The following is a 13,307-nucleotide window of genomic DNA, read 5'->3' as shown; positions in this document are numbered from 1 at the left end:
ACCCACTGGAACTCCGCATGGCCACTGAACCAGGGGCTAGAGAATGCATCGCTCCTCTGCTCACCTGGTACCATCTACACCTGCAGGATGAAGAGCCCCTGGGTCTGCGCTGGGGGCAGGGGGTTAGAGATCTAGCCACTCATGGGAGCAGTTTGGACAAAAGAAAGGATCCCTTCTGCACAGGCCTTGGCCATGGAGATCCCAGAGTCTGAGCCCTTGGCACTTTCCAGAAAACAAACGGTCAGGGGTCCCCCAACAGCGTTTGCTCTATTCTCAGCTCCCTGGCCTCACTGGTGCTGGGGAAGGGCTTCTTTTAGTCCCCACCCCGCCTCTCCCTTCCTGCAGAGGAAACCTGTGGTTGCCCATCTCAGGGCCAGGCTTCCTCTATCCGAAGGGGGGTCCTGGACACACCTGTAGGGATGGATACTCAGTGCTCCTGTGTGGAAGAAAGGAGGCCAGGGCAGTAAGAGCCACAGAATGAGGCAGAGGCAGTGTGTGGAGGGGGTAGGAATTGTCAACGGAAAAGGCAGCAATCCTATCCTGAGGTCTGAGAGGAGGCCACGCTGTCTCTCCTCATCAACATCGCTGCCATGTCCCACTCTGTCCCTGAAGAGTGCTATGGTCCAGCCTTTAGGGGCCAGAAGATGTGTGAAGGCTCGGCATGTGGCAGGGGCAGGCAGAGGACAATGAGACACACATCTCAACACAGTAGCATTCAAAGAGATCAAAATGCATTTAATGTGGTCTAGTCTCGTTGCCTACATCTTTAGATACCACCATGTATTGAAAATAACATGAAAATTCTCCAGTTTCACCATTTAAAATAGATTTAACATTCTGTGACCTCACACAGGGCAGACGCCCATGCAGGGGCCTCCCTATGGTGTGTCCTTCTGCCCCCAGGCCCTCAGCTGGCAAGGACCAGGTGGCACAGCACCAGCATGGGCTCGGGGCATCCGCTTCGTTCTGCGCAGCTCTCACATGCTACACACAGCACCCACCCCACTGACATTCACACGCACGCACCCTGGGACCTCCACGCACTCACACGTGTTCACATGCACAGATGCACCCACGGCCTCCATCAGGACCTGGTGCAGAGGCTCGCCATCAGACTCCTCAAATGGCTGCACACACTGCGTACAGCCTGCAGATCCAGGGCAGGGTGGGGACTCAACGTCGGACTGTGATTATGTCTGTGGCCAGCACCCAACCTGAGTAGTTCAGGTTAGTGAGCACCAAACCCACCTCACCCCAATAAAAAAAAACACAAGCACACACATACCTGTGGGCAGACACACACAGACTACCTGTATACAAACACCTGTGTATACCATATGTCTGTATACTAAGACTCACACACAAGGAGACAATCATGTGAGCGCATCTGTACATGCATGCACACACACCCTGGCTTCCCTCCTCATGCACTCCCTAGGGGCCAAGCTTTCCTGCTCGGCACAGGCACATGGCTCCCCTCTCAGTGGCCTCCCCCACTAGGTACACTGAAGAGAGTGGCTAGTTTGGTCTTTAGCACAAGCAATAAATAAATACAGGGAGAGAGAGAGAAAGGAGGGCAGGAGAATTTGAAAATGCAGCATCTGCCTGCCTTTGGCAGAGATGAAAGGGCAGCTTGAGCTGCTCTCCAGCAGGGCCCAGGACCATTCTGGCAGGCCTGGACCGGGGAGGAGGATGGGCCAGAGTGCTGAATGCTTCAGGCCACTGAGATGAGCTAGGAGCAGGCCTTGTGGGACCAGGAGCCCCTAAGACCCTACTCTGGATGCAGGCCCATCTACTCGGGTATAGCAAAGGTGCCTAGGCTCCCAAAGTGGAAGCCAATGGCCATGACCTGCCCTTTTTCCCTCCCCAACCTTCAGCCTGACAACTGGACAGGGGTGGGTGAGAGCCAAGCACTCCCATGCTGAATGTACCCTCAGGCCTTAGGGCCAAGGCTAGAAAAGTCAGTGAGATTTGAGGGCAGAGGCCAGGCTAAGAACACAAAGGAGCCGAGGCCCCTGCGGCAATCTAGGCAGAATCTTCTAGCCTAGAAATTAGCATGAAATCTTAAGCTGGATGTCTGGAAGCAAATCCACCTCAGTTCTCCCTGACTGGGCACACTGGGGAAGACTCCATGGCTTGGGGCCTAGGGGACGAACAGCTCCATTGCCGGCCCCTAAAGGCTCAACAGAAATTCTTTGTTTTATGACATTTCTCTGGTCATCTTTATGGTGGCCGGGGTCAGGAGGAGGCTGGGGTGGGGGGGTGTTCCTCTCTTTCCAGCAGCAGATAACTGGCTGGGGCCAGCCGGACTACCTCATTCCACCCCAAGAGTGTGGGGAAAAGGAGGTAGGGACGTGGGAACTGTGAGACAGGTAGCCCACTGCCTCTGCATCCTGGGAGGGGCTTGTGAGCTTCAGAAGTGGAGTTAGGGGCAGCAGGGAAGGAGTAGACAAGTCTGATAAACCAAAAATGACTGAAGCCAGACAACCAGAGTGTCTAAGGCACAACTCAAGCTGTGAATCCGGCAGGTGTGGGGCTGACCCACTTCCTGGGAATGTGGGAACCGGACCCCATGCTAATTTCCTGAGTGTCCTTTCCTAAGAAGCACCCACTCTGGTGTTTCCTACTGCCCCTCACTGCAAAGGGGTGGAGACCTGGGGCGCACAGAAGGGGGCCTCCCCTGGGTCCTAAAGCCAGCCCTGATGCAGCTGAGGTGCAAAGTCAATCACAAAAGATCAAGCCAGAATCATCCTAGTGGGCCCCCACCCCCAGAGACATCCAGACACTTTATTAGCATCATTAACACGGTCACAAGCCTGATTCCTCCTCAAGCATGACAACTTGCAGGGCCCTGGCACACATGAGGGAGACACCAGACCTCCCAGAACCTTCGGGGCACCCCATCCAGCTGCTTTGCCTGGCAGCACTGAGTAGAATTCTAACTGTCCCCACACCATGAATTTTAAAAATTCAACCCCATGTTAGTGTTTTCTTGGGTTTGTTGTTGTTGTTGTTTGTAAACAGTCTTATCCAAGTTAGAAACCAATGAAGTGTGCATACACAGCTTTCTCCACAGGGCCGGGACCTCTCCTGAGCTCTTCCGAGGCCTCCAGCAGAGTCCCCCATTCCTGTGGTTCACCTTACCCCAAGAGGTCACCTCCTTGCCCATGGCTGGTCACCCGCTCTCCCGCCAACTTCCCCAAGCTATTGCGAAAAAACATGAGAAGAAGACTAAGATGCTACTGAGTCTGTGACCCGAGGCATTTGGCTTGCTCTGCTCAAACCCAGGTCCCCAAGGGACACGGGACCTATCGTGGTCAGGATGGTGCTGCACCTAAGTCACTCAAATCTCTGACTCCCGTCTGTAGGGCCGCTGCTCAAGGGCACCACTGCTGGCCTGCAGTCTGTCAAAGTCATGCTCTGGCTGAGGGCTGCGGCCATCCCGCTCCGTAGCCACCTCGTCCTCCTCATCTCGGCTCAGGAAAGCCAGCTCATTCTCATAGCAGAAAGAGTTGGCACTGGGCAGGAGGAACTTGTTCTCCACCAGGTCCTTAGCGCTGCAGCGGGGCGTAGAGGGCACCTCATAGGTCTTGTGGAAGTGTGAGTAGTCAATCTTGTACTGGTTCTTCTCCTCGAAGAGCACTGGCTCAAAGCGGTGGCCCCACAGGATCTCGTTAGCCAGGTAGGAACTGCGAGCCTGTGTGGTCATGGCTGTGGCCTCTACCATGCCTTCTAGGATGACCACGATCTCAAAGTCATCTGTCTCGAGGTCCTGACGGCTAATGCCGAACAGTGGGCTGGCCTCATCAATCTCGTGCAAGATTGTGATGGGTGATACCAGGAAGATACGGTCCAGGCCCTTGTCAAAGCCCACATCAATGTCAATCTGGTCTAGTGGGATGTACTCACCCTCCTCTGTGACCCTGGGCTTGATGAGCTGGGCCCGCACGTGGGCCTCTACAATGTGGCTCTTACGAAGGTTGCCCACACGCCACATCAGGCAGAGCTTACCATCCCGCAGAGCCACCACAGCATTATGGCTGAAAAGCAGAGTCTGTGCTCGCTTCTTGGGCCGTGCCATCTTGGCCATAATGGCACCAATCATGAAGGAGTCAATGATACAGCCTACAATGGACTGTGCCACCACCATGAAGACAGCCACGGGGCACTCCTCAGTCACACAGCGGAGCCCATAGCCAATGGTGGTCTGCGTCTCAATGGAGAAAAGAAAGGCTGCCATGAAGCCGTGGACCTGCAGCACACAGGGTGTACGGCCACGGCCCTCGGTAGGCTCCAGGTCTCCGTGGGCGACAGCGATGACCCAGAAGATAATGCCAAACAGCAACCAGGAGGCAAGGAAGGCCAGAGAGAAGATGAGCAGCATGTAGCGCCAGCGGATATCCACACATGTGGTAAACATGTCGGCCAGGTAGCGCTGTGACTTCTCATCCATGTTGGCAAACTCAATGTTGCATTGGCCGTTCTTCTTGACAAATCGGTTGCGGCACCGGCGCCGTGTATGCACCTTGCCATTGCCAAAACCGTTGGCGCCTGACATGGTAACCAGGTGCAGCCCGTCCTCCTCTGAAGATACGATGCTGTAGGGGTTGGCCCGGCTGGCTGCGGTCATCCCGGGGTCTGGTGGACCCTGGCCTGCCCCCAGGCTGACTCCAGGCAGGGGCACTTCTGCAAAAGAGAGGACAGTAGGTCTATCTGGGCAGGCAGCCAGGGCCCATGACAGTAACTGGCAGACACAGCCCCCATTTAGTCTCCACAGACCCCCACTTGAAGCCTGCCCCTTAATCTACCGTCTCAGCTTGGAAAACAGTCTTCCTGGGCTCCCAGCAGCTCCAGCCAGAAGCCTTGGCTTCCTCTCATCTATTTTTATTCCTATACCAAAGGCTCTGTTTTCAAATATATTTAAATTTCTCCCACCCTCATAACCCAAGTCCTGGTCACCTCCAGCCTGGACCAAGGCAGGGGCCACCTCACAACCTCACTTCATCCCAGTTCCCATGGCAAGCACCAGGAGCCTGAAAGGCACCAAGATAATCCCATCCTTCCTCTACTCACAGCCAGTGAACCCTGGGAGCTACAAGGCCCACATAGGCAGTCCCATGGCCTTGTTGCCCAGCTGAACACAAACACATATCACATACACACTACACACACACATGTGCGTGTGTGTGCTATTCCCCCCACATGTCCCCAACACACACACACACTACACACACACACATGTGCGTGTGTGTGCTATTCCCCCCCCCACGTGTCCCCAACTCTCACACACACACACTCCCCCCATGCTCCCCTATACTCCCCCTCTGACACACAAACACCCACACACACACAGCAGTGCAGCTGTACATCAGACTGCGCCCATGCTGTCATGACCGGCCTCCTCATGCCCTAGAAGCAATGCACACATGGTTCTGACCCACACACTGCACACCCCAGCACAGATCCTCATGTACAATATCAATAGCAACAATCATAACAGCTGTGACACTGGCCTGCTTTTCCCACTAAGATCATCAGCGCCCTCACGCCAGGCCATGTATATCCCTCACTGTCTTACCCCAGGTCTAGAACAGGTCTGCCAAGGCCCAGGCCTCATCATGTCTGATATCCCATGTTCACTTGCCCATCTTCATGAAGTCCACAGCATCCACTAAACACTCATAGGCTATACCCATGACTTTTCTGTCATGGGGTCGTATGTAAAAGGGGTAGTCCTAGAGTAGACATCCAGATTGGGTCTCTTAAGGTTGCCCCAACTTCAGAACAGGCAACTTCCCCCATCTCTGCTGAGAACTACAGGTGCACAGACATCACAAGTGTCAAAAGTGTCACTTGCTTCCATGGCCACCTTTGGCCTCCTGTAGGGAATACTGTATCTCCAGGCCAGCCTAGCACACACTCCTCCCAGAGAAGGCCTGAAGAATGGCACCATCGCCATCAAAGCAAACCCATTTCTCAGGCCCAGGCTTTGCGCACCTTCCATAGATACACAAGGGTCAGTGCCAGGCTAAGTAAGCTAGGAGCCACAGCACTGCCTGCCCCTGAAGACTCTAGCCTGTCTCAGCTGGGCTGAGCTGAAAGTGGGTATCCTCGGTGTAAGCAGAACATTGATAAGCTGGACATGCTGTACCTCCCCATCACAGGGTTACCATGCACCCAAGATCTACCCAATTACACCACAGTTTAGAGCCCAGCAAAGCTTCGGAACCCTCAATCACCTGACGTCTCTAGGAAGACAGAGATCCCAGAAGAAGATCCCAGGGCAGCTGGACACCTAGGGCAGGCTAGATGCTATCATGGCTTCCTGCCCTTGGACACTTGAGAGCAGATCTACCAAGTTTTTCAGACAAGGAGACTCAGAACAGGAAGACACTTGCCCAGTGCCTGTAGACAGAGGTAGCAATGCTGGAATTCAACCTCATCCAGACAGCACAACTCCTGGCCACATCTACATCAGAGGCTCAGAAGGACACAGCCTGCAGACTCTGCTACCGACATAGAGGTATGGGTGGAGAGCATTAGACGGGCCAGATCAGGAAGCCTGAAGCATGAATCCTGAAGCCTGGCAGACACAAAACACAGCCATGAAGCCATGAACCACAGAAAGCCTACTGGGCATGGGGCAAAACATATCCAAGACCCTCAAGTCATGCTCTAACAGCAGAGAGGGTTTCAAAGAGGTGAAGGAACTCCTAACCAAAACATACAGCCATCAAGCAGGAGAGCTGAGCTCCAAACCTCGTGTCTAATGCCAAGTTTCCTACCATGTGACCTTAGGCTCTATAGGGCCACCAGTCCTCACTCTGACATCCTCCCCTACAGCTGTTTCCATCAACCACCTCACCATGGGTCTGCGTAGCTGAGGCTCGGGGCTGTAATGGTGGCTGCTGTTTCTGTCTGGGCCAGGAGGCAGAGAGTTGGCGGGGCTGGGGAACCCGGGGACCATTCTGGGAAGACATCTTAGTCCCAGATTTCTGAGCCTTCCAGGGGAAGGTGGCCAAGGTTGGGGTACTCAGACGCCGGGGGGAGGCTGCCAGATCCCAGGAGCCAGGCTTGTGTGGCCTAGAGGCCTTGAGGGACGTCCAGCGGGTCATGGTGGCTCTGGCTCCCACTATGAGCAGCAGCCGGCCTGCAGGGAACAGAATCACAGGAATCAAAGACTGGGGACGGGGGGAGCCCCATCCAGAAGCCTGCTCCAGGAAGGCAGCCTCACATCTGGCCAAGCCCCACATAGCTGCAGCCACACCTAGAAGCACCTAGGCAGCGTCACAGACCTGGGAACTCCCACTTCTGTGGATAGTCCACCCAAACCACAGAGAAAAGCAACTTCGTCGAGTGTATGCCTGTCCCGTACCTTGAGCCAGAACTGATGAAGTGAAGTCCCTTGTCCCCAAACACCCAGAGAAGGTACATGAGCAACAGGAGCAGACAAAGCCCTAGGGTGTGGAAGGCCCTCCCTCGGGGGATGGAGAGGATGGACTCAAAAGGAAGCCTCGGAACCAGAGACCAGCCCCACAGACAAGCCAAGTGTCAGGAGGAGACCCCCCCCACACAAAGGCCTGTGCAGCAAGAAGGTACTGAAGACCTCGAAGAAACAAATGCGGGGCAGACTTTCAGCGGGGACATGCAGGCTGGCAGGCTGGCACTCAACGGGCGGTAATGAGACCTAGGAAAGAAAGGCAGTGAGATAGGTTTCACTTGAAGAGTTCAAAGCAAGAAAAGAGGCCAGCACTCCGCTTTATAGGTGGGGAAACTGAGGCCAAAGGAAAACAACAATGCTCAAGCCAACAGTGAGGACCATGTTAGCAAGGCCCAGGTTGGCCAGTGAGGGTCCTGGACACAGCCAGGAGAGAACGAAGTGACTCAATGCATTACCTGAACTAGACAAGGAGAGTTGAGGCTTGACAGCGCTCCAAACGAGACCAGGCACAGTGGGCAGCAGAGGGCACAGGACCCGCAGGAAGAAATGACCTATCCTGGACCTACAGGCCTAAGACCAGCTTCTTGCCCAGGCATCTGCAGACACAGCCTCTCAGCATCCAGTAAGCTTGGAGCACTGGCCAGGGCCAAGGCTGGAGCTTTGAGCAAAAAGAGCTGCCACCTAAACTAGGGTGGGGCCTGGGAGTCACTGGGAGGTACCTCCGGATGGAGCAGGACATCCCATGCCAGTCTCCAAGGCTCTGGGCACCTCAGGTTTCGCTAACATCCGGAAGGAACTGGGACAAGGATTGGGCCCATATTTCCAGATGTCAGCATGATACTGACTGCAAAGACGTCAAGCCTGGGAAAGGAACATCAAGTGAGCCCCCTCCCTCGGGCTCCTCCAGAATGAGGAATAAAGGGGTCAAAAGTTATCAATTGCTCTACCTTCCAGATACTCTCCTGAAACTCTAATATGCTCATCCATTTAATCCCCGTAATGACCGTGACGAGTAATCCATTTTCCAGAGCGGAAACTAAAGCTCAGAGAGATTGACTCACTTGTCAAGGGACACACAGCCTCTAAGGAGTGGAGTTTCTGCCCTGGAGAGCTGAGATGAAAACATCTATCATCCCAGCCCTGAGAGCAGACAGGGTGGCATCATATTCCACCCCCAGTTCTCCAGACCCCACAATCCCATTTGATAATAAAACATACAATACAAACTGTCCCCAAGTCAGCATTCAATAGCAGACTTTTAAGGGACAGAGTACTCTTTTTTTTTTGAGCTGAGGTTCGAACCCAGGGCCTTGCACTTGCTAGGTAAATGCTCTATCACTGAGCTAAAATCCCCAACCCGGGACAGAGTACTCCTGAAGCTTCCACATCAGAAGACTCCTTGGAAGTCATCTGTGCCAGGAAGACGAGCAGGTGGCCTGCCTGCTCCCTTTCCTTCCACCTGTGCCTGGGACAGACTTCCACAATCAACCACAGAGCTTTTGCCCACTGTATCCAGGAGCAGCTAATGCAGTCACCACCCAAGAGTCTTAGCATGAGAGCTTCCAAGAGAACTGCCTGCCTCAGTCACAAAGGAGATGGGAGACCAGGCAGGCAGGAGGCACAAAGTCCTCCCTCGTGCCAGGCCCTGCCCAGAGAGCAAACCTGTGATAGCCGGCAATGGGAAGGGGAACTTGCAGAGATGGCCCGGCCAGACTAGGGAAGCATGACCAGTAAGGAAGCTGGTCTCCTTGGTAAGAGTCAAATTAAGTATGGGTGTTCAGGGGATGGAAAGTTGAGAGCGTTGACATTTCTTTCTCTAAATCTGGGAAGATGATTCCCTGGCCATTCTCAAGCCAGACTCCCTGGTCAAATCCTCAGACAACTTTTGCCCTCATCCCCAGCAAACATTCATGGTCAGTGCATACTCTGGACTCCTGCTCCAAGCCTGTGCTAAGCTTGAGGGAAGTAATGGTCAGTCCATGCCGGGGTGGGTAGGTCAGGGCTGCCCGCCATCCCCCAGCCCTGTCTGTTTCACAGCCCTTGTCCTGATTCTAGCAGCCATATCAATGTCTCTGCCTGAGAGCCCTCTGGCCACCAAAGCACTCTGCCCATGAGCAGGGCAGGCTGGGAACCAAAACCACCAGGAGAAGGTGAGTAAACAGCTCCACTCCCTGCCCCTGGCATGAGCAGGCTCTGAAGTGCATGTTCCCTTGGCTGGGAGCCCCCGACTGGTTAGATGCCCAGCTTGTTTTAGCTCCAATTGCCTGCTCCCCCGCCCCCTGCGGTAACCCTATCAACAACATGTCCTTTACCACCCTTTATCGCCTCCTTCTTGGCCTTGTCCCGTGCTCACTACCCACTGGGATTTCCTCAGCTTGTCTACCACGAAGCTACTACACTGGTAACTTTGTCTCTTGGACTCTCCTCATGGGGCCTCTAGTGTCTCACACCCGCAAAGTCTCCTTGAGCCCCAATATCCCCTCTGGGATCATCCCACCAGCAAGTAGACAGTATAGCACCTCTTCTCCATGACACCCTCCACCCTCTCTCCTCTCCCACTTGCTCTACAAAGATCTCAGGATTCTTTTTTTTTTTTTTTTTGGATGGGGTGTTTCAAGACAAGATTTCTCTGTGTAGCCCTGGCCAACCTGGAACTCGCTTTGTACCCCAGGCTGGCCTCAAACTCAGAAATCTGCCTGCATCTGCTTCCCGAGTGCTGGGATTAAAGGTGTGCGCCACCACAACCAGCGACTCTGGATTCTCCTGTCCTGGTTTCTACTCATTAGGGCCAGAAGCTACTTCTACACTATTTGAAAGCTGCCCTTGTCTTAGCCCTACCTGGGATTAGCCTCAGAAGCCCGGACACAGAGGAACTGAGAAGTGTTCCCGCACAGAGGAAACCATAAAGGCAAGAGCAAAGACTGAAGGGGCAGGCGAGGAGGTGACCGTGCTGTGAATGAGCAGACAGACACATGCACAGGTGGGTGGTCAAGCGGATGCACAGACAGACTGGGCTGACAGATGTGTGGGTGTCTGGAGAGGAGTGACCAGATAATGGGTGGTTTGGTGGGTGGATGGATGATTGAGCAGATGAGTAGGAAAGGAGTAATGAATGGATGGGATGGACAATTGACAAATTAGAGTGGATGACTGATAGATGGGTGTTCTGGTGGTCAGGTGGGTGTGTGGTCAGGGTAGGGTAGGGAGGGTCGGTGGGGTGAGGGGTAGGAATCAGGTGAGAGCAGAAGGTCAGATAGACAGAGGGGTGTCTGGAGCTACTGGATGGATAGTAACAGCTGGCTAAGTGGGCAGAAGAGACCAGGGAGGGGTGAGAGGAGGCATCAGTGAGCAAATCTGTCAGTGCGTGATGAGCTACATAAGTACACATCAGGACCTCACCCTCACCTGGAGTTGCCTCGAAGTTCAATGCCAAGCGGAGGCCACTGTCATTAGAAGTAACCAAGCAGCTGCTGCCATCACTCAATGCCAGCTGAGATGGGTAGGGCCTCCAGACCCGACAGTGAGCTCAGCAGCCACAGTAGGTGCTGCGGCTCTCCTCGGAGGCTCAGAGGCCATCACTGAACCTGCTCACTGCCACCCCATACGCCTTCACTGCACCACAGCTCCAACCAGGAAACCACTCAGACTGGACCAGGGCAGAACAAGAAAGCCACCGCAGATGATGGTGAGTGTTGTGGCTCTCTCACACACATCATCTTACAGAACCCTCATGGGGCCACAGGGCTGGAATAACTACCCTTCCCTCTCTAGAGAAGCAGCAATGTCTCCAGGGTCATGGAGAAGCTTGGGGTGTTATGCCTGTGTTCAAGCTACTCCCGCCAGGCTTCCCCAATGCCACCCCCAGACAGCTGTGGATAGCGTGATAGACAGTATTTCCATGGATGGTGCGTGGGTGAGCGAATGAATGAATGAGCACGGGGATAAGGTTGGGTGAGTGGCATCGCTGAACAGATAGGAAAGTGAATGGGAGAATGATAACATTTCAGAGGGGCAGACAGGAACTCGAGAGACCACGTGTGTGCACACACACCCTACAGCGTCCAGAATCAGTTTTCCATCCGGCGAAGGCGCCCCTTCCTCCAGACCTATCTGCCGAGTGGATCTGGGCAGAGGATGATGGGAGGGCTCTCAGAGCTTCTGGAGGCCAGGACCATGAGATGTTGTCACCTCCCCCACCTCCCAGGCAGAGTTCATGGGGACGCCCAGTAGGCTTTGTCACACTTGCTTTTCTGGCTGGGATTAAAGAAATGGTGGTGAGTCACCCCCACATTCTAAGCCTCTGGGGCAGGCCACGGTGGCAGGTGATATTCAAATGGGGGCTCTTCCACTTACAAGCTGTGTGGCCCTTGAGAGTCACTTCCCCTTTCTGGAAGTCCCTTCCACCCCTCATTACCTACTTAAGTGACGCCTTGCACCCACTGTTTGCCTCTCAGCCCTTTTCCTCTAAGAAAGCAGGAGTCGGAGCCAAATGTCACACAACTGGGAAGGTCCACGACAGGGACATCCTGCCTGTGAACTGTGAATGAGTCCACACTGTGCTTGGACCTATGTGCTCTATCCATTACGAGCCAGCCTTGAAGGATGGTTCCTCCCACCCAACGTATCAGGAAACTGAGACCAAGAGGTCAGGCCCTATCTCAGTTATTCGGATCAGAGCAGAGGATGTGACTACCCCAGGGCAACAAGAAGCTAAAGAAGGTTCCGGAGAAGAGTCAGGGGTGAGAGCTGCGAATAGCTTGTTCCCCCACTTCCTGTGGGCCACCTGAATGGTCCCAGGCTCTCGCAATCTGACTCCTTACTGGGGCTTCCCCCAGACCCACAATTCCAGCCCCAAAATTCTCACAACTGTTCCTCTCTAATAAGGAAACTGGGGCTTATTACAGAGAAGTGACTCGGCCGAGGTCGCAGAGCCAGGGGGTGGTGGCCTCAGCTTTATGGATACATGGCCCAGGGCCCCTCCCTTACCCTACCCTGCAGCAGCTACAGCAGCCCACCAGTAAGCTGACCCCTTGGCTCACCAGGAGCACCTTCCCGGGAGCAGCCACCGACCACCATCACTCCCAGATGAGAAGGCTGTCCCGGAGTACAGGGCCAGGCCTCTCTAGATCTGAGGGTTGGACCCCAAACAGTCGCCAGCCACTGAGGGGAAGGCTCAGCTGGCCCAGGCCTCCTCTCATGCTCAGCCTGGAAAGCAAGACTCTGGAGCAGGCAGGCACTTCCTGAGGCTCAGGTGACATGCCAGTCTCCAGCCAATATTCCCATGAAACTGAGCACAGCACCAGGAAGTGTGGGCCAGAAAAGGCAGCATGCCAGCAACAGTGCCAATTTGATGTTTTTTTGCTTTTTTGTTTTTTTGTTTTCAGAGCTGAGGACCCAACCCAGGGCCTTGAGCTTGCTAGGCAAGTGCTCTACCACTGAGCTAAATCTCAACTCCTAAACTTTTTTTTTTTTGTTTGTTTTTTGGTTTTTTTAAAGACAGGGTTTCTCTGTGTAGTTTTGGTGCCTTTTCTGGATCTCACTCTGTAGACCAGGCTGGCCTCAAACTCAAAGAGATCCGCCTGGCTCTGCCTCCCAAGTGCTGGGATTAAAGGCGCGCGCCACCACCGCCCGGCCGGTACAAATTTCTTGAGGGGCCCTTCCCTGGCTCCAGACTCCACACACCTCAGCATGGGATGAACAGAATCCTAGCTCTCACTCCTAACATGTGATGGCCACAAAGCAAGTACGGGTCCTCACCAGGGTTCAAGAGCGTTGGTTCAGGATGTGACACCCCACCTGGACAGCCGAGAGCAGAGAAGTTTCAGGTGTGTGTCTGGACATCCCTTAGGACACATCCAGCATCTCC

The 13,307-nt window shown here is 54.2% G+C and overlaps 1 protein-coding gene across 2 annotated transcripts in view; it reads right to left on the bottom strand.

The window, feature by feature from the left end:
- Positions 1-714: 714 nt before the first annotated feature.
- The window catches only part of Kcnj12 (potassium inwardly rectifying channel subfamily J member 12), a 46,557-nt gene continuing 33,964 nt past the window's right edge, over positions 715-13,307 (bottom strand). For both annotated transcript variants that reach the window (XM_036197562.1, XM_036197561.1), the window contains one exon: positions 715-4,686. In XM_036197562.1, coding sequence (XP_036053455.1) covers positions 3,344-4,630 — 1,287 coding nt within the window. In that variant the 5' untranslated portion in view covers positions 4,631-4,686 and the 3' untranslated portion in view covers positions 715-3,343. The remainder of the gene's footprint in view (positions 4,687-13,307) is intronic.

The sequence above is a fragment of the Onychomys torridus genome, chromosome 8 (genome assembly GCF_903995425.1).
Source record: "Onychomys torridus chromosome 8, mOncTor1.1, whole genome shotgun sequence".
Taxonomy (NCBI): Eukaryota; Metazoa; Chordata; class Mammalia; order Rodentia; family Cricetidae; genus Onychomys; species Onychomys torridus.
Note: the sequence above shows the minus strand (reverse complement) of the source record. Positions and strands in the feature narration are given on the sequence as shown.